Source organism: Bos indicus x Bos taurus, chromosome 6 (genome assembly GCF_003369695.1).
Source record: "Bos indicus x Bos taurus breed Angus x Brahman F1 hybrid chromosome 6, Bos_hybrid_MaternalHap_v2.0, whole genome shotgun sequence".
Lineage (NCBI taxonomy): Eukaryota > Metazoa > Chordata > Mammalia > Artiodactyla > Bovidae > Bos > Bos indicus x Bos taurus.
This window is the reverse complement of record NC_040081.1, coordinates 6,302,233-6,325,994: the sequence shown is the minus strand read 5'-3', so window position 1 is coordinate 6,325,994 and position 23,762 is coordinate 6,302,233. Positions and strand designations below refer to the sequence as shown.

Genomic DNA, 23,762 nt, shown 5'->3' with positions numbered 1-23,762 from the left:
AGCTTTTGTATCATTATTTACTTATTTATTTTTAAAGATTTGGTTGATGAAGACCCTCCACATTTCAAGACTGGATCACCTCCTACCCTAAATGGCTTTAGACAGTATGGGAATTCACATCTATATCACAGTCAAGGAAAAGGACCGTGTAAGCATGACCGAAATGCCCATCAGAATCGAACTTCTGCACAAACCTTAAGTTCAAGTAAATCCCAGATTCTTGCTTTGGGAGAGAAAATAACTGGCAAAATTAAGAGTGATAGTGGTACTGGGTATGATACAGACAGTAGCCAAGATTCTCGTGATAAAGGAAGCAGCTCTAACGGCAGCAATAAAAGCCGAAACCGAGGTTGGAAACCTATGAGAGAAACATTAAATGTTGATAGTATTTTTAATGAAAGTGAAAAAAGGCAGCAGAGTCCAAGGCATAAATCAAATATCAGTAACAAGTCTAAATGTAGCAAAGATCAGAGTTTTAACGATTGGCCGAAAGAGAATCCAAAGCAAAAGTGTTTAATGACTATATATGAAGATGAAATGAAGCAGGAAACAGGAAGCAGGAGTTCCCTTGAATTTAATGGAAAAGTAGCAGAGAAAAATAAAGCCCTCAAAGAAACTAAAGTTCATGGTGACAACTGGCAGATGCAAAGGACAGAGTCTGGATATGAAAGCAGTGATCATATCAGTAATGGCTCTGCTAATTTGGACTCGCCTATTATTGATGGAAATGGTACACTGGTGGATATCAGTGGTGATAAAGAAACCACATCTTTCAGGTAATACACAAATTATATAAATGATTTCCCCCCATCCATTTTCTCTTTTTAATTACTTGAAGGAACTTTCAAAGATTGGGGTCAGTTAAATGAAAAGCAAAGAGCTTGAGCTCAGAGTAACCTGGGATATTGCAGGTTATTTGATATTTTGAGTTTCTCATTTTAATAGTTATTTCCTGATTCCCAAAATAACAACTGTTTATTTTGAAGAAATTTAGAAAGTAAAATGTATTATTATTTTGCCACTAAAAACTATTGATATATACTACAAGTTTTAAACCATAAATTTAAATTGGTATATCTGTCATTAAGCTCATTGCTTAATTCTTCAATCTATTTAATGCTCATTATCCCATCTCTAACATCTGTAACTCAGAGCTGGGATTATTTTCTTCTGTCATAACCCAGTTCCATGAAGGAGATATTTTTCCTTTAGCAAATATTAAAGAATACAGCCAAGTAATTAAGTTTGTGTTCAATAATTCTTAATTCTGAAAACATTTATTATATTACTGTTAGCAGTCTACTTGCACATCTCTGTGTAACCTCTGAAATATGTCCATAGCTTAGGTCAGTTAACCCACTATGTCTTCCCTTAATCAGTCTAAAACATCTTAATTTGATATTAGCTGGTATTTTATCACATTGATTATTGAAAAGCCAGATTTGTAAAAAAATGACCACCCATGTTTTACTAAAATAATCATTATAATGAAGACTTAGGGAAGTTTTTTTATTTGGCAGGGTAATTTCATAATAGTTCTTAAGGTATTAGAAAGATCAGGACTTTGTAACCAGATAGGCTTCAGTTCAGTTCAGTTGCTCAGTTGTGTCCAACTCTTTGTGACCCCATGAATTGCAGCACACCAGGCCTCCCTGTCCATCACCAAATCCCGGAGTTCACCCAAACTCATGTCCATTGAGTCGGTGATGCCATCCAGCCATGTCATCCTCTGTCGTCCCCTTCTCCTCCTGCCCCCAATCCCTCCCAGCATCAGAGTCTTTTCCAATGAGTCAGCTCTTCGCATGAGGTGGCCAGAATATTGGAGTTTCAGCCTCAGCATCAGTCCTTCCAGTGAACACCCAGGACTGGTCTCCTTTAGGATGGACTGGTTGGATCTCCTTGCAGTCCAAGGGATTCTCAAGAGTCTTCTCCAACACCACAGTTCAAAAGCATCAATTCTTTGGCGCTCAGCTTTCTTTATAGTCCAACTCTCACATCCATACATTACCACAGGAAAAATCATAGCCTTGATTAGATGGACCTTTCTTGGCAAAGTAATATCTATGCTTTTTAATATGCTATCTAGGTTGGTCATAACTTTCCTTCCAAGGAGTAAGTGTCTTTTAATTTCATGGCTGCAGTCACCATCTGCAGTGATTTTGGAGCCCAAAAAGTAAAATCTGCCACTGTTTCCACTGTTTCCCCATCTATTTGCCATGAAGTGATGGGACCAGATGCCATGATCTTCGTTTTCTGAAGCTCAACTTTTTCACTCTCCTCTTTCACTTTCATCAACAGGCTCTTTAGTTCCTCTTCACTTTCTGCCATAAGGGTGGTGTCATCTGCATATCCGAGGTTATTGATATTTCTCCTGGCAATCTTGATTCCAGCTTGTGCTTCTTTAAGTTATTGAGCAAATTAATTCGGCTTTCACAGCCTTAATCTGTGACATGAAGATAATAACTGTTGTAAAATGAGGATATTCACTACTTTACGTATTGTTGAGATGTAATTAATCCCCTAGAGCAGCACATGGTGTATGATAATTGTTTAACAAATGTTGTTTCCTTCCTTTTTCTTAGGGTAAAGTAAATAATAATCCATGATAGCTGATATATTTGGTGTGTGTTTTTTTTTCTAGTGATCAGATTAAGACAAGCAACCTAAACACAGAACGTGTGAACTATACCTCCCAACAGAGCAAAAATAACTTAGAAGGTAAAATTTTTATTTAAATATATTGTAATAGTAGCAGTAAAAAGTAAATCATGATATTAAGAGTAAAGTAGCTGAGAACAGTCCTTCTACTAATGAGTTGATGAGTAATGAGGATGGAAGTTGGGAGAGTTTATGCTTAAAGTCTTAAAGGATGCAAATAGCTACTTCAGGAAGTAGGAAAAAGGGCAAGTGTGTCAGCCAGGCTAGGCTAGATTCTGGCCTTTGCACTGGTAGCAACCTGAAAATCTCAGTGTCTTAACACTGGATTGTTTCTTGCTCACAACACACGTCCAGTGGAGGTCAGCATGACGTCTTTTCCTGTGATGTCTCAGGGCCTGAGACGCATGGTACCCACATCTCCACCAGTGTTTCTCTAATTGTTGCAGCACTGCGGGAGAGGGCAGTGAAGGGGGCACAACGTGGGGAATCAGTCACGTGTGAGGGCTTAAAACTGTCAACCCAGAAGTGATCCAGGCGCTGCTGCTCATATCTCACTGGCTGAGCAAGGCTTCACAGTCAGGCTAATATCACAGAGGGTGGAAAAGGGCGGTTTACCAGTGCATTCAGTCTGTATGAACAGTCCTGATGTCTGCCGCATGCATTAAGGATAGACAGAAAACCTGATAAACAGCCTGTTGGAAAAGTTCAGTTTGGAAGCAGTAAATGTGTAATGGTGTGAATTATTATAGATGATTTGTTAGTAACATAGAGCAGCTCAGAAGCAAAGAAAATTAGATGTTTGAATGTGTATAGAATTTGGGATTATTACTGAGAGGTTATACCTGAAGAACTTGGGAAATGGGGTTCAAGGAAAATGATGAGCAAGGGGATTATAGAGGTTGCAGTCAAAGACATTGTCTTCAAATTTTAGAATTGAGAGGATTAGAAGGGATATAATTTTTAACAATAAAAAACAGCTATGATGAACACATTTTAAAGTTTGTTTTTAGTCTATCTTCCTTAAGGCTTTTATGGAGATTATTTTTCAGGTTTCAGATGTTAAATTTGATTAAATGTTTTAAGTATTTTGTTTTCTTCAGAGGGTATAATATCAGAAGGAAGCACTTATATTAAGGAAATAACCTTCCTTTCCCATATAAAATGTCTCGCCTGTTTTAAAAATCTGATAAAAGTCTGGTAACCAAGTATTACAGGAAACAGTAAGGGGTTGGCCAAAAAATCAACAGCCAAAGTCAGTAAAAACTGAACAGTCATTGCAAGTTCAGTGCCCTCTACAAAATGATGCTTGCTTCCTGACATTAAAAACACAGGGTCATAGAAATGTTGATGGTTTGGAGTCCATTGTTATAAGAACTCTGTAGTGGATTTCCCCATTTAATATGAAAGAGTATATATGTAGCCCACTTAAAAATATTCTTTTTAATTATAAAATACATAACAAAATTTGTCATTCTAATCATTTTTAAGTAAAGATTGCATGATAATAACTACATTCATATTGTTTTGCCACTGTCACTAGCATCTATCTCCATAATTCTTTCACCTTTGCAAATTGAACTCTATCCCATTAAGCAACTCCCCATTTCCTCCTCCCTCCAGCCCCTGGCAACTGCTGTTCTTCTTTCTGGCTCTTTGAATTTGACTACTGTAGATACCTCATATAAGTGGAATTATGCAATTATTTGTCTTTTTACAACTGGCTTATTTCATTCGTTAATGGGCTTCCCTCATAGCTCAGTTGGTGAAGAATCTGCCTACAATGCAGGAGACGCCAGTTCAATTCCTGGGTTGGGAAGATCCCCTAGAGAAGGGATAGGCTACCCACTCCAGTATTCTTGAGCTTCCCTTGTAGCTCAGCTGGTAAAGAATCTGCCTGCAATGCAGGAGACGCCAGTTCAGTTCCTGGGTTGGGAAGATCCCCTGGAGAAGGAATAGGCTACCCACTCCAGTATTCTTGAGCTTCCCTTGTAGCTCAGCTGGTAAAGAATCCGCCTGCAATGCAGGAGACCTGGGTTCAATCCCTGGGTTGGGAAGATCCGCTGGAGAAGGAAATAGCTACCCACTCCAGTATTCTGGCCTGGAGAATTCCAGGGACTATACAGGCCATGGGGTTGCAAAGAGTCAGACGCGACTTTCACTTTCACTATTTTGTTTAGCACAGTGTCTTCAGAGTTCCTCCATGTATCAGAATCCCACTCCTTTTTTAGGCTAACATTATATTATATGACGTAACACATTTTGTTTGTCCACATCTGGGTTGGTTCTGCCTTTTGGGTATTGTATGAAATGCTCCTATTTATATAGATACCTGAAATCCCTGCTTTCAGTTCTTTTCAATATATACCCAGAAGTGCAATTGCTGGATCCTTTGGCGATTTTATGTTTAACGTTTTGAGGAACCACTACATTATTTTCCATAGCAGCTGCAGCATTTTAACATTTCCACCAGTATTGCGCAAAAGTTCCAGGTTCTCCACCTCCTCACCAGTACTTGGTATTTTCTATTTTAATAAACTTCAAAACCTTTAAGAGTTCTTTAAGCTAGTTTTTGCTTGTGTGCATGCATGCTAAGTCACTTCAGTCATGTCTGACTCTTTGTGACCCAATGGACTGTAGCCCACCAGGCTCCACTGTCCATGGGATTCTCCAGGAGAGAATACTCGAGTGGGTTTACAGGCCCTCCTCCAGGGGATCTTCCAGACCCAGAGATTAAATCCGCATTTCTTAAGACTCCTGCATTGGCAGGCTTTTTTTTTTTTTTTTTTTTTAACCACTAGCACCATCTGGGAAGCCCAGTCTTTGCTTAGGGAACCTTTATTAAAGTACATACCTTATGGTATCCATATGTGTATTCCCCTCCCCTTGTCGTTGATTGAGAACATGTTAAAGTGGGTATAGCAGTTTATTTCCTAAGCTAAAAGGTTGCCCTGTGTGGATTTTTTTTTTCCCCAGTCAAGCACAATTTAATTTTTTGTGGCATGGTATCATTTTCTTGGATTTCTCCTATTTCTTATTTATAAAATGGGACACACGTACATTATTGACCTGAAGAATCACTTTCTATCCATGGATAAAAGACTTTGACGAAGTTAAAGAACCTTAGAAAAAAATTTTTAATTTCTATATTCTGTTTGACATTTAAGTCAGCTTTTAATATTAGTCTGTATAAGTTTAGGTACTGGTAGAGAACTTAAAATCTAAAGTAGGGCCATTGTGGTTATTTCACTAATAATTTTTCACTGATAGAGATACTACATAGCCTGTTATATTTATGGGTTCTGTTGCAAATAGAAAAAATACTTATATTGCCTACAGCTATTATTTGAAAACATTGTTGAAATTCCACAATGCCATTTAGATTATTTTAGCTCCTGTATTGAAAATGGGTCACTAATGGGGATAATTTAAAATCACTTAAATTGCATTTAAAACAGAAGAAATGACATGTTCAAAAGTACATGGTCAGGAGAAGATACCACATATTAGACGAATACAGGTAACTTGTTATATACAAGGCTGGAATGCATCCATGGAAATTCTGAGATGATGGATAGAGGCTAGAGAGAAGCCAAATCATGATGAAACTTTTATGCTATTTTTAAATCCTAAGAAGTGGAAAGGCACCAAAGGACAAGGAGAGTAGTATACTCCAATTGCATTTTAGAAAAGACTTTTTAGTGGTTGTGTAGAGGATGAATTTAGAGCAGTGGGAGAAAAATTAGATACAGAGTTTAATAACTTAGGGGAGAAAAGATGAGTGCATAAACTAAGGCTATATCTATGTCAAGAAAGAAGATTTCAGAGATTATAAGAATATGTGGACAGTGGAGTCAGGTTCTATGACAGATGTACACAGTACAGGAAAAGTAGGAAGTTAGGAGTAGCCGTATTTGGGTCTTACGTAAGTGGATTCACCATTTACCAATTGGAGGAATATAGGAAGAAGAGACAGATTTGGGGGGTGAGAGTGCTTGGTCGCTCAGTTGTGTCTGACTCTTTGTGACTGCATGGACTGTAGCTCACCAGGCTTCTCTATCCATGGGATTTTTCAGGCAGGAATACTGGAGTGAGTTGCTATTTCCTCCTCCGGGAATCTTCCCGACCCAGGGATCGCACTTGTGTCTCTTACATCTCCTCCACTGGCAGGCAAATTCTTTACCACTGGGCCACCTGGGAAGCCCTCATATTTTGGCATCGAGTGGGGATGTCAGATTTAGTTTTGGATTTGCTTGGTTTGTCATTTTAGGTAAACAGATTTATTAGACAGTTACAAATGTCTGAAATGCAGGAAACATTATGTATTGGTAGCCATCAACATATATCAGAATTGAATGCCAGAGACGTGAACAACATCACTCAGGAAAACATGAGATGTCAGGGCAGAAGGTAGATGAAGGAACATGGGGTTTGTTGACTAGAAGAGATGAGCTAAGGTAGAGCGAAGGAGCAACTTTGGAAAAGAATGAGTAGTAACTGGAAAGTATGAGAAAATACAGCTGAGGAAATTATCGCACAGAAACTAGGGAAATGGGGAGCTTCAAGAAGAAAAATGGGCGCAGGTAGAGCAGAATAAGGATTAAAAACTGCTGGTTTGATTTAGCAGTTCCAAAGAATAGCAAGAAGAGATAAGAAAGCCTTCTTCAGCGATTGATGCAAAGAAATAGAGGAAAACACAGAATGGGAAAGACTAGAGATCTCTTCAAGAAAATCAGAGATACCAAAGGAACATTTCATGCAAAGATGGGCTCGATAAAGGACAGAAATGGTATGGACCTAACAGAAGCAGAAGATATTAAGAAGAGATGGCAAGAATACACAGAAGAACTATACAAAAAAGATCTTCACGACCCAGATAATCATGATTGTGTGATCACTGACCTAGAGCCAGACATCCTGGAATGTGAAGTCAAGTGGGCCTTAGAAAGCATCACTGCGAACAAAGCTAGTGGAGGTGATAGAATTCCAGTTGAGCTATTTCAAATCCTGAAAGATGATGCTGTGAAAGTGCTGCACTCAATATGCCAGCAAATTTGGAAAACTCAGCAGTGGCCACAGGACTGGAAAAGGTCAGTTTTCATTCCAATCCCAAAGAAAGGCAATGCCAAAGAATGCTCAAACTACTGCACAATTGCATTCATCTCACACACTAGCAAAGTAATGCTCAAAATTCTCCAAGCCAGGCTTCAGCAATATGTGAACCGTGAACTTGCTGATGTTCAAGCTGGTTTTAGAAAAGGCAGAGGAACCAGAGATCAAATTGCCAACATCCGCTGGATCATTGAAAAAGCAAGAGAGTTCCAGAAAAACATCTGTTTCTGTTTTATTGACTATGCCAAAGCCTTTGACTGTGTGGATCACAATAAACTGGAAAATTCTGAAAGAGATGGGAATACCAGACCACCTGATCTGCCTCTTGAGAAATTTGTATGCAGGTTAGGAAGCAACAGTTAGAACTGGACAGGGAACAACAGACTGGTTCCAAATAGGAAAAGGAGTACGTCAAGGCTGTATATTGTCACCCTGCTTATTTAACTTCTATGCAGAGTACATCATGAGAAATGCTGGGCTGGAAGAAGCACAAGCTGAAATCAAGATTGCCGGGAGAAATATCAATAACCTCAGATATGCATATGACACCACCCTTATGGCAGAAATTAAAGACGAACTCAAAAGCCTCTTGATGAAAGTGAAAGTGGAGAGTGAAAAAGTTGGCTTAAAGCTCAGTATTCAGAAAACGAAGATCATGGCATCCGGTCCCATCACTTCATGGCAAATAAATGGGGAAACAGTGGAAACAGTGTCAGACTTTATTTTTCTGGGCTCCAAAATCACTGCAGATCGTGACTGCAGCCATGAAATTAAAAGACGCTTACTCCTTGGAAGCAAAGTTATGACCAACCTAGATAGCATACTCAAAAGCAGAGACATTACTTTGCCAACAAAGGTTTGTCTAGTCAAGGCTATGGTTTTTTCCTGTGGTCATGTATGGATGTGAGACTTGGACTGTGAAGAAGGCTGAGTGCCGAAGAATTGATGCTTTTGAACTGTGGTGTTGGAGAAGACTTTTGAGAGTCCCTTGGACTGCAAGGAGATCCAACCAGTCCATTCTGAAGGAGATCAGCCCTGGGATTTCTTTGGAAGGAATGATGCTAAAGCTGAAAGTCCAGTACTTTGGCCACCTCATGTGAAGAGTTGACTCATTGGAAAAGACTCTGCTGCTGGGAGGGATTGGGGGCAAGAGGAGAAGGGGACGACAGAGGATGAGATGGCTCGAATGGCATCACTGACTCGATGGACGTGAGTCTGAGTGAACTCCGGGAGTTGGTGATAGACAGGGAGGCCTGGCGTGCTGCGATTCATGGGGTAGCAAAGAGTCGGACACAACTCAGCAACTGATCTGATCTGATCTGATCTGAAGGCATTAGTGACCTAGTGAAAGCAGTGGTAGAGACACGTTAGAATAGAACCAACTGTTTAGAAGTAAGGGGCCATGATGTTTGTAACTTATTTTCAAATGGTTCAGGGGAAAAAAAAAAGGTAAAATGATAATAATAGGTGAGTCTGGGTAAAGGATATACAGGTAGGTATTCTTTGTAGTAGTTTTAGTCTTTCAGCTTTTCTGAACTTTTTGAAGTTATCTTCCAACTAAAAGTTTTTCAGAAAAGATTACAGTAAAATAAAAAGTGAATAAAAAAGCAGTAAATAAATGCATGTGTCTGTCAAAATCCTTGCTGTGAATAGTAAAGAAACGAAGTGAAGTGAAAGTCTCTCAGTCGTGTCCGACTCTTTGCCTCCCCATGGACTATACGGTCCATGGAATTCTCCAGGGCAGAATACTGGAGTGGATTTGTTCCCTGATCCAGGAAATCTTCCCAACCCAGGGATCGAACCCAGGTCTCCTGCATTGCAGGTGGATTCTTTACCAGCTGAGCCACCAGGGAAACTAAAGGAGAAAAATGAAACCGAGCACTTATTTTGCATTTATGTTACAGAAGGTAAGGGACTGATGTTGTACAGAGGAGGAGAAAGGTGTGAAAATTAAGAGTAGGACAGAACAGTAATTAATGGAATGAGATCTCTGGAAGTAGAGTGAAAGTGGAATAGGGAAGGCTTTGCATGAAAGGAGTGGTAGTTTTTCTGTAATGGGAGAGAGAAAGGTGAGTGTGGGTACCATTCAGTACGTATGTTAGATGAATCCTTTGAAGTTCACACCTAATGGACTCTTTTCTCTGTGGAGTAAGGTTATCTACTGAAATAAATGTTTGCTAAGACATTTACAGATTGTAAGTAACTAATCACATAGGCCTTTCAAAAACTTTTGCCATTTACTTTGGAGTCTAGAACTTAACCTCAGTTAATCATAAAAGTCAGGGTTGGTGCAAGCTGAGAGTCTTGATCTTGCAAAGGACAAGAAAGAGTGAAAGGAGTTAATCAGTGGTCAAAAAAAATCTGTTAATCTCCTTAATTCTTATTATAAAAAAATCTGTACCTCCATGTGCTAAGTGAAATACACTATCCTTAATGTTATTAAATCCTAAACTTAGTAAATGAAAAAATATTTTAATCAAAAAGTATATTTGTATACATAAGTTTGATTTTTTTCTCTAAGATTTTTTTGCAAACTTCAGAGTATATTCATTTAAAATAAATACATTAGAAAGTATATCTAAAGAATATACTTTAGAGGTACTTTTAACATTTGATTTTGTCTCTATGCATACTAAGTTTATTTTCTCTAAATAAAGAAAGAGCTTCACCAACCATTGAGAAGTAGTTGCTGTGGCCTAGCATCATCAAATATTTACATATTTTTAAAAACCATAAACTTTGTGTTGAAATTTAATTTGTAGCAAAATAGCATTATTTGCTCTTTCTTTAAAGTAAAATACCAGTAAGAAAAGAAGGCTCGTTGCTTTTTATTTCGTATCATCCCCAAATTTGGTATCTGATAGAGTAGATTACTACATACTAAAGTATCTGTTCCTTTTGGCATGTAGTAAGTTTAGCCAGAAATATTTATACAGTTAAAGTTTTGTGATTTTTTTTTTCCCTAAAGTATTCAAATGTTAAATGTCTTTTTATTGTAAATCAGATCATTGATTAGGTTATTGTTCTTGGATTTCTAGGCTTTGTAGTTGCAATATTATTTTTTTAGTCTGAAATCTTTGTATACAACAAGAGTGAGGATAGTGTCTAGAATAGCAGTTTGGTTTTCTTGTTATGTAAGTCTGTTTTAAACCTAGGTTACCTTTTCAAATAAAGTAAATATATTTTGATTTCTTGACTGTTGGGCTTTAGGTTTGTTTGTATACAGTACCAAAATTAGCATTATTAATTAAAGCTCCTTGTGTTGATGTTGAAGTAGCTGCTTTGCCAAGTGTTAAAATCCAACTCTTAGATTTGCAAAGAACCTGGAGCCGAAATTCTCGGTAAAGACACATGGATGTCTGTGTCAGCAGAAGAGAAAAATAACACATCTATTTTTAAGTTAGTTGGAATTCTGAAGTCAGACCACTTGGTTGAATGCCTGCCAGTGATATTAAAATTTCAAGCATATTTATAAAACCTCTGCTGCCTCCTGCTGCCCATTGTGTGGATACTTTGAGAATTAAGTATTTAATTCTTTTTGTATTTGTGAATATTAAACTTTAAGTTACAGATAAGTTAAGAAGTAAATAAACATTCTGTAGTTAAAATCACAGTGGATGGGAAATTATAACTTCAACTTAGAAATTTCTCAGACTTTAAAGAATGAAAAATAGTTAAGATTCTTTCTGATACTACTTCTTTTTAGTCATAAAGTAGCTGTCAAAGAGAGAGGCTTAGATTGCTAAATTATGCAAGTCTTCCAAATGTTGTTACATTTCTGTATATATCTTTTTAAAGAACACATTTTTAAACATTACCACAGATATCAGCAAAAATATTAATTATTGGAAAACTATAAAACTCATAGTGGTAAATACAGGTTTTCCAAAACCCTTACTTTCATCCAAAAGCTTGAATTTTATCATTGGCAATAAATACTGCCAGTTGTTTTCCTGAAATGACAGGTTCACTTCTTTCATTTTCAAGAAAATGTATGTCAGATACTCAATTCTGAATAACTGAAGTTGGTCCATTGTCTTTTCAAGTAAAAATGCTTTTCAACTGTAAAGATTAAGTGAAATAACTATTATCAACTTCTTAAAACTTGAGTAAGCAGTCAATAAATGGTAGCTAGTTCATGGTGGAATGACATTTTACATGTTATCGTAATACCCTCATTTTAATCCGGCTGATGTTCCTAATATTCCTGTGAGGCGGGTAAAATAGATAGTAGTATCTCATTAGGTAAAGGAAGAAACCTAGACTGTAAGGTGGTGTAAGTTTTTAAAGTTGGTTTTAATATAAAGTAACCATCCAGTAAACACTGAGTCCAAACTTGAACTTAAGTTGTGAGCCTGTGCTAAGTCACTTCAGTTGTGTCCGACTCTTTTCGATCCCATGGACAGTTGCCCGCCAGGCTCCTCTGTCCATGGGATTCTCCAGGCAAGAATACTGGAGCGGGTTGCCATGCCCTCCTCCAGGGGGTCTTCCCCACTCAGGGATTGAATCCTAGTTCTCTTACGTCTCCTGCATTGATTGGCAGGCAACTCAAGGCATCTATTTTCAAATGTAGGATCTTCCCACCCATTCATCAGTTAAGAGTAAATGGGAAACACAGTTCACATGACCCATCAAGAATAACACTTTTGGGGCATTGCTGACATTTTCATGTGTAATAAATTGAGGAAAGAACCATTAATTTTGTATAAAGGGTTCGGAAAAGGTATTATTTGAGCAAAGGCTTGAATAACTATTTTTTTTTTCTGTTAATTTGGAAGAGAATTACCCGTTATATAGAAAACCTTATGTAAATTATGGAGAAGTATTGATTCCTGGGTCAGGAATATCTGCTGGAGAAGGGATAGGCTACCCACTCCAGTGTTCTTGGGCTTCCCTTGTGGCTCAGCTGGTAAAGAATCCTCCTGCAATGCAGGAGACCTGGGTTCGATCCCTGGGTTGGGAAGATCCCCTGGAGAAGGGAAAGGCTACCCACTCCAGTATTCTGCCCTGGAGAATCCCATGGACTCTATAGTCCATGAGGCCATGGGGTTGCAGAGTCGGACACGACTGAGCAGCTTTCACTTCACTTATAGATGGAGTAAATTCTGAATGATCACTTACATAATTTTGTTTTTCTCATTTTCCTCCTCAGGCTTTAAAAGAGAACTCAAGAACTTAGATGTAGCCTCTAAAGCTCATGAGTTCCACCCAGAATCACATCTACAAATAAAAAATCCTTTGATAAAAAGGTAATCATAGCTGTTTGGAAATACTAGAATCTTCTAAATGCATGTATAATAGGAATTCTTTATCAGAAAGGCGTTCTTAGCTACCTGATAGGCATACATACTTACCTGATAGCCATGGGTCTAGAGTGTTATAATGCATATTTTATTGGGGATCATTAAAAGGATGTAGACCTTAATGATGGGGGAACGTACAAAGTTCCTTGTACAATTTATGATTGTTTGTTTTAATCCTCACAGCATTCTTTTGAGGTAGATGGTATTTTACAAAAGAGAAAATTTGGGGTTTAGATTAAGTAATTTGCCCCAAGCCAATGGAGCCAAGTTTTCAGTAATCTACTTGGCAGAGCCTCAACTCCTTTCATCTTTGTACTGTAATTGAATTCCATGCAAGTCACAGGAGAAAATAATTTAATCACATGAAGATAAATAATTTGTAATGTGATACTATTTCTGTTCATCTTGGATATTATTAAGTAAAAATAGTCTGATTATTTTCAATTAGTATCCTATCCTTATGGCATTATAAATAAAAGTACTTTTATTGCTATAAACATTGTAATGTTGGTTGGGAAGTGTTTTAGAGTATTGGAATTATTTGCTAATAACAGTTTCCTTAAGTCTATGCTATTATTTATAACAATAAATGTAATTTAAGTGTTTGTAAGTTGAAACTTTTTGGAGGGGGTCATACTACACAGTTTGTGGGATCTTAGTTCCCCAACCCGGGATTGAATCCCAGGCCCAGGCATGAAAGCACAGTCATAAGCACTGGCCCACCAGGGATTTCCTGGAAATTTGCTTTTTTAAAAAATTACACTTCTAATTATTACAAATCTGATATTGGTAATGGTATTTCTGGTAAACATTTATGTATTCTAGGATAAAGGTTTTGGATTCAGAGAGTGTAAATTGTTAATGGCTGTAATTGTTAATGGTTCCCATTTCTGTTGTTATACCAATAACATAAACACTATATTGGGAAGTTAAACAATGGGACAAGTGTTTTTCTTTTCCCTCCAGTTTTGCATATTTGTGTATGGTGTTTTAGCTTTGTTTTTATTTTTCAGGTCACATATACATGAAACCAATGGAAAGACACTCCCTTCATCCAATCCAGAAATACTCAAGGACCACACAGTCAGAGAGCATACCCACCAGTCAGATGAACAGAAACTTGAAAAATCAAGTGAACCCAAGTTTTCTGAGTGGCTTAATAAAGAAAAGTCTGAGAAAACAGGTTTGCTTTTTCACACTGATGATAACTCTGGTTCTGGAAAGAGAGTGAACAGTAATGAAACAGTCTCACCATCTTCATCATGGTCTTCACACATGAGAACTGTGGGGTCAAAGCCAGAAACTGCTCCCCTCATCCAGCAGCAAAACATGATGGAACGATATTACTCTGAGAACTCTCTACCCAGGGAACATCTGGTTCAGTCAACCTGTAGATCTGACGGCTGTCAGATGCTGAAACTTGTTTGCCAGAATGCACCACCCCCTCTGCCACCAAAGAAATATGCTATGACCAGTGTGCCACAGTCAGAGAAAAATGACTCTACTCCTGATGTCAAAGTAACAGAGACGTTTAAGACGAACTCTTCTAGTCTTCTGAAGCACAGTCTAAGTACAGCCTCAGAGCTAGGTGTAGACATGAGTCTGTATGTGAACGATGAAAGATTTAAGGATACATTTCAAGCAAAAGAGTATGTCAGCAACACATCAAACACTCCATCCAGTTCTGCAACTAAAGATTTTCAGGCAGACTCAGGTAGAGCTGTTGGTGCTTTCTGCCAGCCAGAAACAGACTCTAGTTCTACATGTCCAAATGAGACAGTTTCATTAACTACCTATTTTTCGGTTGATAACTGCATGACTGATACATATAGACTGAAATACCATCAGAGGCCCAAGCTTTGCTTTCCAGAGAACAGTGGCTTTTGTAATGATAATTCACTGTCTCAGAATGAAAGAGAGCTAGGACCTGTGTTACATAGTAGTTGTGGTTCAAACTGCCCTTCTGAGCAAAAACATAAACCTGGTATTTACTGTAATAGATAAATGATGACTCCGATGGGCTTTTACTTCTCATAGACCATTTAAGAATCAACTGACCAAACCTAGTGCTATATGAAATTAAAACCATGGCATTGTTAGTCAATAATCACTTTAACTTTCTATACAGATCTTTTTATCTTGTGAAAATCAACTTATTAGGTATTTTGGAAATTCTCTCTGACTAGCCTTGGCATGCCTCAAAAAATAGAAAATCAGGGTGTGTCCAGAAAGTCATTTTTCACACACTGCAGTTGAGTAAAAATGTAATTTGACCCTTTATTTTTTGACTGGTAGACCCATAAGTATTAAACTAAGCAGTTCTCATATATGTAGACTGGTTAACTGTGCTAACTGAAAGATAGCAGATGGCAGGTAGTTTGCATAGTCCAAGTAGTAGTTGCTTTGTGAGGAAGCACTTTCTAATGGGTAGCCAAAAGAGGGCTTCACCATTTGCTTTTGACTTCTGTGATAGTCTACTACCTATGATTCCTTAAGTGTCTTAAAAAAAAAAAAAAAAAAAATCAACCCATGAAATTGATAGCATTTCAAGAAAAAAGCCTTAATGATAAAGCAATTTTTAATTAAATTCTCAAGGTTGGAAGAGACTTAATTTTGCTCCTAGAATTTTTACCTTCAGAATATCCTTTGTTGTATGTATTTATAAACATTACTTCAGTCATGTAAGCTAAAAATAATTAAAATACTTCACTTTAGTATATTTATTTGTTACTTTTTTTCTAGTTTTATATGAAATATGAAAGGTTTTTATTTTGGTTTGGTTTACTTTGGGCTGCTAGTAACCAGTGTTAGGAATTAACCTAAAGCCTTTTTTTAAGAATATCACTGTGACTGCCTAAATTTTCCCTGCTATAATAGTACTTATTTGTAGGTTGTCAGCCCATTTTAATGATATTCAGTCTTGAATTTGAAAATCATTCTGGGTTTCCAGATTAAATATTTGCCTTTCATATAGGTTTAATTTTAATGATATGCATTAAATTGAGTATCCTTCCCTTTTTTCTGCTCTAAACAAATAATAATTTTCCCCACCTACTTTCATGGAGGCTTTAAGTTTTCCATTTTTATCATTACAAGTGGAAATAAGTACTTTAATTGCCTTATTTCATAGTTGTCATTTAATTTTGTACTAAACTGGTACACTAATTGTGGTTTAGAATAGTTTTATATTGTCCATGCTAGAGAACTGAGAATTTGGGTAAATTTTATATATAAAACACAGTAATTCTGTAAATTAGCAAATTCAATATTTTGACCAGTTCCATAAATTGTTAAAGTATTCCAAAATGTTAATGATTAAAACTGAATATTTCTAGATAAGTAGAAAATAATTGCTTGTACAAGTCTAAGCTCAGTCCTGTAACCCAGTTATCAGATCTTGATCAAATTTTGTCTTCCACCTAGAGAAGTTTCTAACTGTAACAGTAGGTGATTATTATTTTATATTCTCTTAATGTAGAAATACTTGAATATAAACTAAGTACAATTTTATCTTTTAAGAAAGCTTTTTTTAACATAGCTTTTAGTATGGAAGGTTTGTAAATATTGTAAAGTTTGTAAAATTGTACTTGAAATGTCAGTGTATTTAATTACTGCTTTTATAATATTGTAAAATACTAGAAAAATGAGCTTCAAGTATTTTTAATAATTTTCAAAAACTTTGTGTAGTTTGTTTTTATGTCCAGTTGAAAATGTATTATTTGAAACATTTAAACTGATTTCTGGTACTTAACAACAATCTCATAGATTTGTATGAAGTTTAACTCACAGTCGAGTTGCAGACATCACCCAGAAATGTCTGATTCTGGGGCTTTTTAAAGTACTGCTGTCCAGTTAAAACCTCCTGCATTATGCTGTAGTACTAACAAACTAGAAACCGACTGTTTGTTTTTGTTGACACAACACTCCAAATATAGACAGAATATGTATTTACTAATAATCATTCATATGTGAAATTTTTATTTCTTGGGTGACTTTATTTTTATACATGTTTTCTTGTGGTTGTAAGATTATGATAACATTCAAAATAACACAACCAACAGCTGTAATGTTCAAAATACTTCAGAGTATTTTCATGTGATGTCAGTTTCTTCTGGTTCAAAATTTTGGAGGGGGGTAAACTGATTTTTAATATGGTTGGACTTTTCTTTGCATTCATGAACTGTTGATTCCTCTCTCATCCCTGTGAATTATGTATTTTATGGGAAAAGTAGGTCAATTTAAAGTTCAGGGGTGAACTTGGAATATCACTGATCAAAAAAATTTATCACAGGAGACTCTTAAGAGTTCAACTCCACTGAGGTCTAAAGGAGAATTCCCACAGGAGCTGATAAACATTCTTTAAAGTCAGAGACTCAGTATAATAACTTATTATAATAACTTAGGCCTTGTGCACCCTAAGACCCTAACAGCCACTCAGTTCTGCCAGGGTAGTGTGAAAACAGCCAGAATGTAACATTTACATACTATGCTAATGAATAGGCTTGTCTCTGCTCCAGTAAAACTTTAGCAGCATTGAAGCATGGATTTCACATCATTTCCACTTCATGAAATAGTCTTTCTGTTTTTTTCTCAATCATTTTAAGATGTAAAAATCATTCTTAGCTAACAGGTGGAGGCAAGTGGGCCAGATGTGGGTAGTTTGGTGACCCTTTCCCTAGAGCATAACGTCTACATTAAATGCCCTCAGTAAATAATCTTGTAGCCTCTGAGTGTATCCCCATGCCATTTAGGGACTAGGTATATGGAGCACTTTACATCCTAAAAATTTCAGGTTAACAGACTTCTAAAGATTTCACCACAGTTACTCATTAGCCAACTGATTTCAAATGGTTAAAATAATCATTTCACTTAATGAAACTGTGATATTTACAAAGGAATTGATCAGACTAAAATCACTTTGATGTTATTCTTTTGATGTCTTTACTGTAGCAAATTTGCCAAATTGTTTCTGATGTCTCATTTACCCAGTTCAAAAGCTTACAAGTACACTATATTATCTGAGATGGCACAGTGGTAGGCATGATTTCATCTATAGGACATTGAGATATTCAAGAGCTGTGGTAATAGGCTGATTTTAGGCTCAGAAAGGTGGTATGGATTATAAATCTTTGTGTGTGACCTAACACACAAGTAATTAGTTAAAATGAAAGCAAATCACACCTAATTTACTGTATAATAAACATTTACTGGACAAAATTATTAGCAAGCAGCAGAGAAACTATTCATACAGTCTGCTTGGTAACCTCAATGAAATCCCAGTTCTGTGTTTGTCTAGATGCTTCAAGCCTAAAACGTTCTCTTCAGGCAGATTTATTAGGTTCTCTCATGGCATAACTGTTAACCTCATAGTCGGCATTAGGCTAAAGTCCTCCAAAATCAATCCCAGATGTCACACTAACCTAAACACCATTCTAAAAAAGTAGAGGATGGACAGTTTACCAGACCTACACCCTGTTTCTAAGGGAACTGAAAAATATTTATGCAATTCCAATATATAAAGTATCACCAATTTCAAGGAGAGCCCATTTCTAATATCTGTTATACATATAATAGGAATAGCTTATAAAGGGCTTATAGTTGCTGCTTTGGGAGTGTGACCTTTTTGATTAAATACTAGCTGATCACTCTTAGAAATAAAATTATTAACATATTTAGATAAAGAATGTAAGCTCCATGAAGGCAAGGATTTTTGTTTTGTTCAGTGCTGTACCTGCCCCACAGTAAGTGCTCAAATATTTGCTCAATGAGTAAATATGGTGACTTTGCTGAAGTATTAAAAGTTACAGACATTATAATAAACATGTTTTGGTTACAAGCATTCTTAATGCAAACCTAATAAAAATTAGGTTTGAAACAAATAGTTGTGTTTCACTGAGTTCAAGAGCTTAAAACTGAGGGGAAGCATCCAGGTAAAGATGACATGCCCTCTAGCCTTTCACCACTGGATACTATATACTTTCTCTAAAACTGTACCAACCTAGCAACCATAGCAGAGGGCCACTTAAAAATTAAACTGGCATTTGCAGCAAATACATTGTGGGCCTGGACTTTCTTGTATAGCTTTTACTCATTTTTTCCCCCAAGTTCTTCCCTTACTTTTGAATAATCTGTTTTTAAATATTTCACATTATTTTACTGTATTATTTGCATCATACTAAACTCTAGCCAACTCTTTAAAATGTTAAAGAGAAAAACATTACTTATTTACTAATGACTATAATAAATCCCATGTAAAATACTTTTTATATTCAGCCCCTGTAAAGCCATCAGACAATTTGAAAAAAAATTTTAAAACAAGAATCAAAGTCAAGTTTTACGAACTTAAGCTAGGACTCGGTGAGATCATTACCCATTTAATACCCTTTCTCCCACCCCACCCCACCGACAGATAACAATAGAATGTGTAAAATGAAATGAGAGTCCCTTAGAGTTTGAAATCCTTCTAGTGCACAGCCCCGTCTTCTTTGTTGAAGTCTGCAGTCATCTTCAGGAATCCAGTCCAGTAGCCAGAATTCTTTAGGTATCAGGCAAACCATTCTGGAAAAACAAATATATGTCAACAATGTTTCCTTTTTCTTCCCCCTTTAAATACCTTATGTAAACTTCTGAAAATCTTTTTTTTTTTGCATATAAAATAATGCTTTATTTTTATTGGACTATAGTTAACATACTAGTTCCATGTTACAACATAGTAATATCACATTAATATACACTACAAATTCAACACCACAGTAAGTCTAGCAACCATCTGTCATCATACAAAGTATCTGAAATATTATCGACATTCCTAATATTGTACATTATAACCTATGACTTATTTATTTTAAACTGGAATTTTGTACCTGAATCTTTTTGTCTTTGTCTTTTTCCCTGAACCCTGTCACAGTGATCACCATTGTCTCTTGTGGCCACCACCAGTGTGTTCTCTGCATCTATGAGTCTGTTCCTGTTCAATTTGTTCATTTGTTTTGTTTTTTAAGATGTCACATATAAGTGCTGTTGTTGTTTAGTCGTTAATTTGTGTCCCACTCTTTTGTGACTCCATGGACTACATAGCCTGCCAGGCTCCTCTGTCCGTGGGATTTCCCAGGCAAGAATGCTGGAGTGGTTGCCATTTCCTTCTCCAGGGAACTTGTGAAAATCTTGATCATCTTAGTTGTTTGCCTATTCCTAAATGATTTACATATTGATAAGATCAAAAAATACCCTCAAAAACTACCGCACAATTGCACTCATCTCACACACTAGCAAAGTAATGCTCAAAATTCTCCAAGCCAGGCTTCAACAGTACGTGAACCATGAACTTCCAGATGTTCAAGCTGGTTTCAGAAAAGGCAGAGGAACCAGAGATCAAATTGCCAACATCCACTGGATCATCAAAAAAGCAAGAGAGTTCCAGAAACACATCTATTTCTGTTTTATTGACTATGCCAAAGCCTTTGACTGTGTGGATCCCAATATACTGTGAAAAATTCTGAAAGAGATGGGAATCCCAGACCACCTGACCTGCCTCTTGAGAAATCTGTATGCAGGTCAGGAAGCAACAGTTAGAACTGGACATGGAACAACAGACTGGTTCCAAATAGGAAAAGGAGTACGTCAAGGCTGTATATTGTCACCCTGCTTATTTAACTTCTATGCAGAGTACATCATGAGAAATGCTGGGCTGGAAGAAGCACAAGCTGGAATCAAGATTGCCAGGAGAAATATCAATAACCTCAGATATGCAAATGACACCACCCTTATGGCAGAAAGTGAAGAACGGAAGAGCCTCTTGATGAACATGAAAGAGGAGAGTGAAAAAGCTGGCTTAAAGCTCAACATTCAGAAAACGAAGATCATGGCATCTGGTCCCATCACTTCATGGCAAACAGGGAAACAATGGAAACTGACAGACACTTATTTTGGGGGGCTCCAAAATCAGTGCAGATGGTGACTGCAGCCATGAAATTAAAAGACGCTTGCTCCTTCGAAGAAAAGTTATGACCAACCTAGACAGCATATTAAAAGACATTACTTTGCCAACAAAGGTCCATCTAGTCAAGGCTATGATTTTTCTAGTGGTCATGTATGGGTGTGAGAGTTGGACTATAAGGAAAGCTGAGTGTAGAAGAATTGATGCTTTTGAACTGTGGTGTTGGAGAAGACTCTTGAGAGTCCCTTGGACTGCAAGGAAATCCAACCAGTCCATCCCAAAGGAAATCAGTCCTGAATATTCATTGGAAGGACTAATGCTGAAGCTGAAACGCCAATACTTTGGCCACCTGATGCAAAGAACTGACTTCACTGGAAGACTCTGATGCTGGGAAAGATTGAAGGTGGGAGGAGAAGGGGATGACAGAGGATGAGATGGTTGGATGGCATCACCGACTCAATGGATATGAGTTTGAGTAAACTCTGGTAGTCAGTGATGGACAGGAAGGCCTGGCATGCTGCAGTCCATGGGGTTGCAAAGAGTCAGACATGACTGAGCAACTGAACTGAACTGATTCCTTGTTAAGTCTTCCATTTTCTACCCAGAGCTGAAAATTTAGATTTAAAAAAAAAATCACTATATTTGAAGTAACACCAAAAATCAGGAGGAAAGATTTTCCTTTACAAGTGACTCAATGGAGGGTTTTATAGAAATACTCATCTCCCATTTGTCCCATTGAACCCTCTGCCATACCATTCAAGAAATACAAGAATCACAGACAATGGGGCTTCAGGTACAGTGAGTTTATGCCCAGATCTTGGCCAACATTGGAGACTAGGGGTGAGAAAAGAAGACAATTACCTTTCAGGGAGTGCAAATTCAGTAACAAGATTGAGAGAATAACTTAGAGTGAGTCAACAATTAGCTCTTTAGTCCAAGAGAGCTGTTTAATAACTAAATGAGCTGCACTGCTTTCCTCCAGCCCAGGGCTTGTCTTCTGAATTTGTCCCTTATCATCTCAGTCCTGTGTCCCTCTTGTCTAAGTTCCCTTCCTTTACCCTCTGCCAAAACTGTCTTTTCGGAGTGAGTGGCAATGAAAATGGAGAGCATGGATTTTCCAAGAGGTATCTAAGGAATTTTGTGACTTACCAATTGTTGTTTTGGAGTGCCTGGATGTGTATTAAAAAAAAAAAAAAAAAGTAAGTCAAAAACAGTCCCAAGCTTCTGGGAGGAGGATTGGATAAAGTTAACATTTTTTGAAATGGGAACACTTACTGGATAAGAAGTTAGGAACTGAGTTTTGGACCTATTTTAGATACCCTGCTCATGGTCAAACTGTTGTATAGTAACAACAGCTTCGGGCTTCCCAGGTGGCTCAGGGTAAAGAATTCGCCTGCCAAGCACGAGATGCGGGTTCCATCCCTACGTGGGGAAGATCCTCTGGAGAAGGAAACGGCAACCCACTCCAGTATTCTTGTCTGGAGAATCCCATTGTCAGGGGAGCCTGACAGGCTACAGTCCATGGGGCAGCAAGAGTCGGACACGACTTAGCGACTAAATAAAAACAATAAGCTTTAGCTGAGTGCTCACTGCTGCAAAGCAATATGCAAACATATCGCTTTGAGGTAAGTTAGCGATTTATCTAAAACACCAACCCCCTATGACCAGGTTACTATTGGTCCCTATAAATGAAACTAGCTACAAAGCTCCAAAAAGTCAAATAACTTACCCAGTTTCTTCATGGTAGTGCAGGAACTCAAACCCAGCCGGTTTCATTTCAAAACATAACAAAAAAATTGTGAAGTCAAGTTGCCTCCATACCTCTGAACACCCTCAACTGAGGTGCCAAGGAAGCCATTTTCAGTCTAGTTTACTTCATTCCAACTCCTCCATTTACCGGACTTTCGGAACACAATTTCCTTTCCTCTTCCCACCCACCTTCCCAAATTGGGGAGAAGGTTCCTAAGCCCCTCACCGCTTCAGTGTTACATTCAGAGTACTCACCATGGCAAAAAATACACGAAGAAAAACCATATCACGTCGAAGAGGATGAAGAGCCAGAGATCCAACCAATAGGAGTGTTTGGGAGACACGGCAGCCCCGGACTGAGACCGCACTTCGTGATTTTGCTGCTGCCTCTCGGCTTCACCGAAGCCTCGCCGCTCTCGGGGGCCGTCCCGACCACCTTCTGAGGCCGCGTCCACCTCCATTTCGCACCAGTAGCCGCGCCAGAATCCTAGCACCTGAAATGCCTCAGATCCCGCACTTCCGCGTTCAGCTTGCGAAAAAGTGGACAGAGGCCAACCCCACACACATGCGCATTTCCGCGCCTGGGAAACGGCGCTCGGCCCGTCCCTCCCAGTGCGCAGGCGCCGTCCGCTGCATTCGTGACTGCGGGCAGGGAGCGCAGCTTCCGTCCGCCAGCGGAAGCAGAGAAGGCCACCCGCCCTGCAGCGCCCGGGATGGAAGCTGGTTTTTCAGGTTTCGCTAGGAGAAATAACTCGGTGGCTGGACCAGAAGTTACTCAGGTCCCGTTCCTGACAGGTGATGGATTCCACCTTGGAACAGCCCATAGTCACCTCTCCTTATCCCTGTATTGCTTTTGCGTCCTTATGCCAAGGTTTTAAAAGGGCTTCCTCTAATGGGGTTTGTACTGTTCCTAGCGTTTTCCAGGGCTTCTCTTGTGGCTCAGACGGTAAAGCGTCTGCCTACACTATGGGAGACCCGGGTTCGAGCCCTGGGTCGGGAAGATCCTC

The 23,762-nt window shown here is 38.0% G+C and overlaps 2 protein-coding genes across 4 annotated transcripts in view; one reads left to right on the top strand and one right to left on the bottom strand.

Moving 5' to 3' along the window:
- USP53 (ubiquitin specific peptidase 53) overlaps positions 1 to 15,600 on the top strand; it is a 57,772-nt gene extending 42,172 nt beyond the window's left edge. For all 3 annotated transcript variants that reach the window (XM_027543720.1, XM_027543722.1, XM_027543721.1), the window contains 4 exons: positions 38 to 776; positions 2,642 to 2,718; positions 12,920 to 13,016; positions 14,084 to 15,600. In XM_027543720.1, coding sequence (XP_027399521.1) covers positions 38 to 776; positions 2,642 to 2,718; positions 12,920 to 13,016; positions 14,084 to 15,074 — 1,904 coding nt within the window. In that variant the 3' untranslated portion in view covers positions 15,075 to 15,600. The remainder of the gene's footprint in view (positions 1 to 37; positions 777 to 2,641; positions 2,719 to 12,919; positions 13,017 to 14,083) is intronic.
- Positions 15,601 to 17,027: 1,427 nt separating this feature from the next.
- Positions 17,028 to 23,377, bottom strand: C6H4orf3 (chromosome 6 C4orf3 homolog). The gene is made up of 2 exons (XM_027543730.1): positions 23,011 to 23,377; positions 17,028 to 19,628 (listed from the first exon to the last, which is right to left on the bottom strand). Coding segments are annotated over exons 1-2 (207 nt in total). The 5' UTR covers positions 23,217 to 23,377; the 3' UTR covers positions 17,028 to 19,627.
- Positions 23,378 to 23,762: the final 385 nt, after the last annotated feature.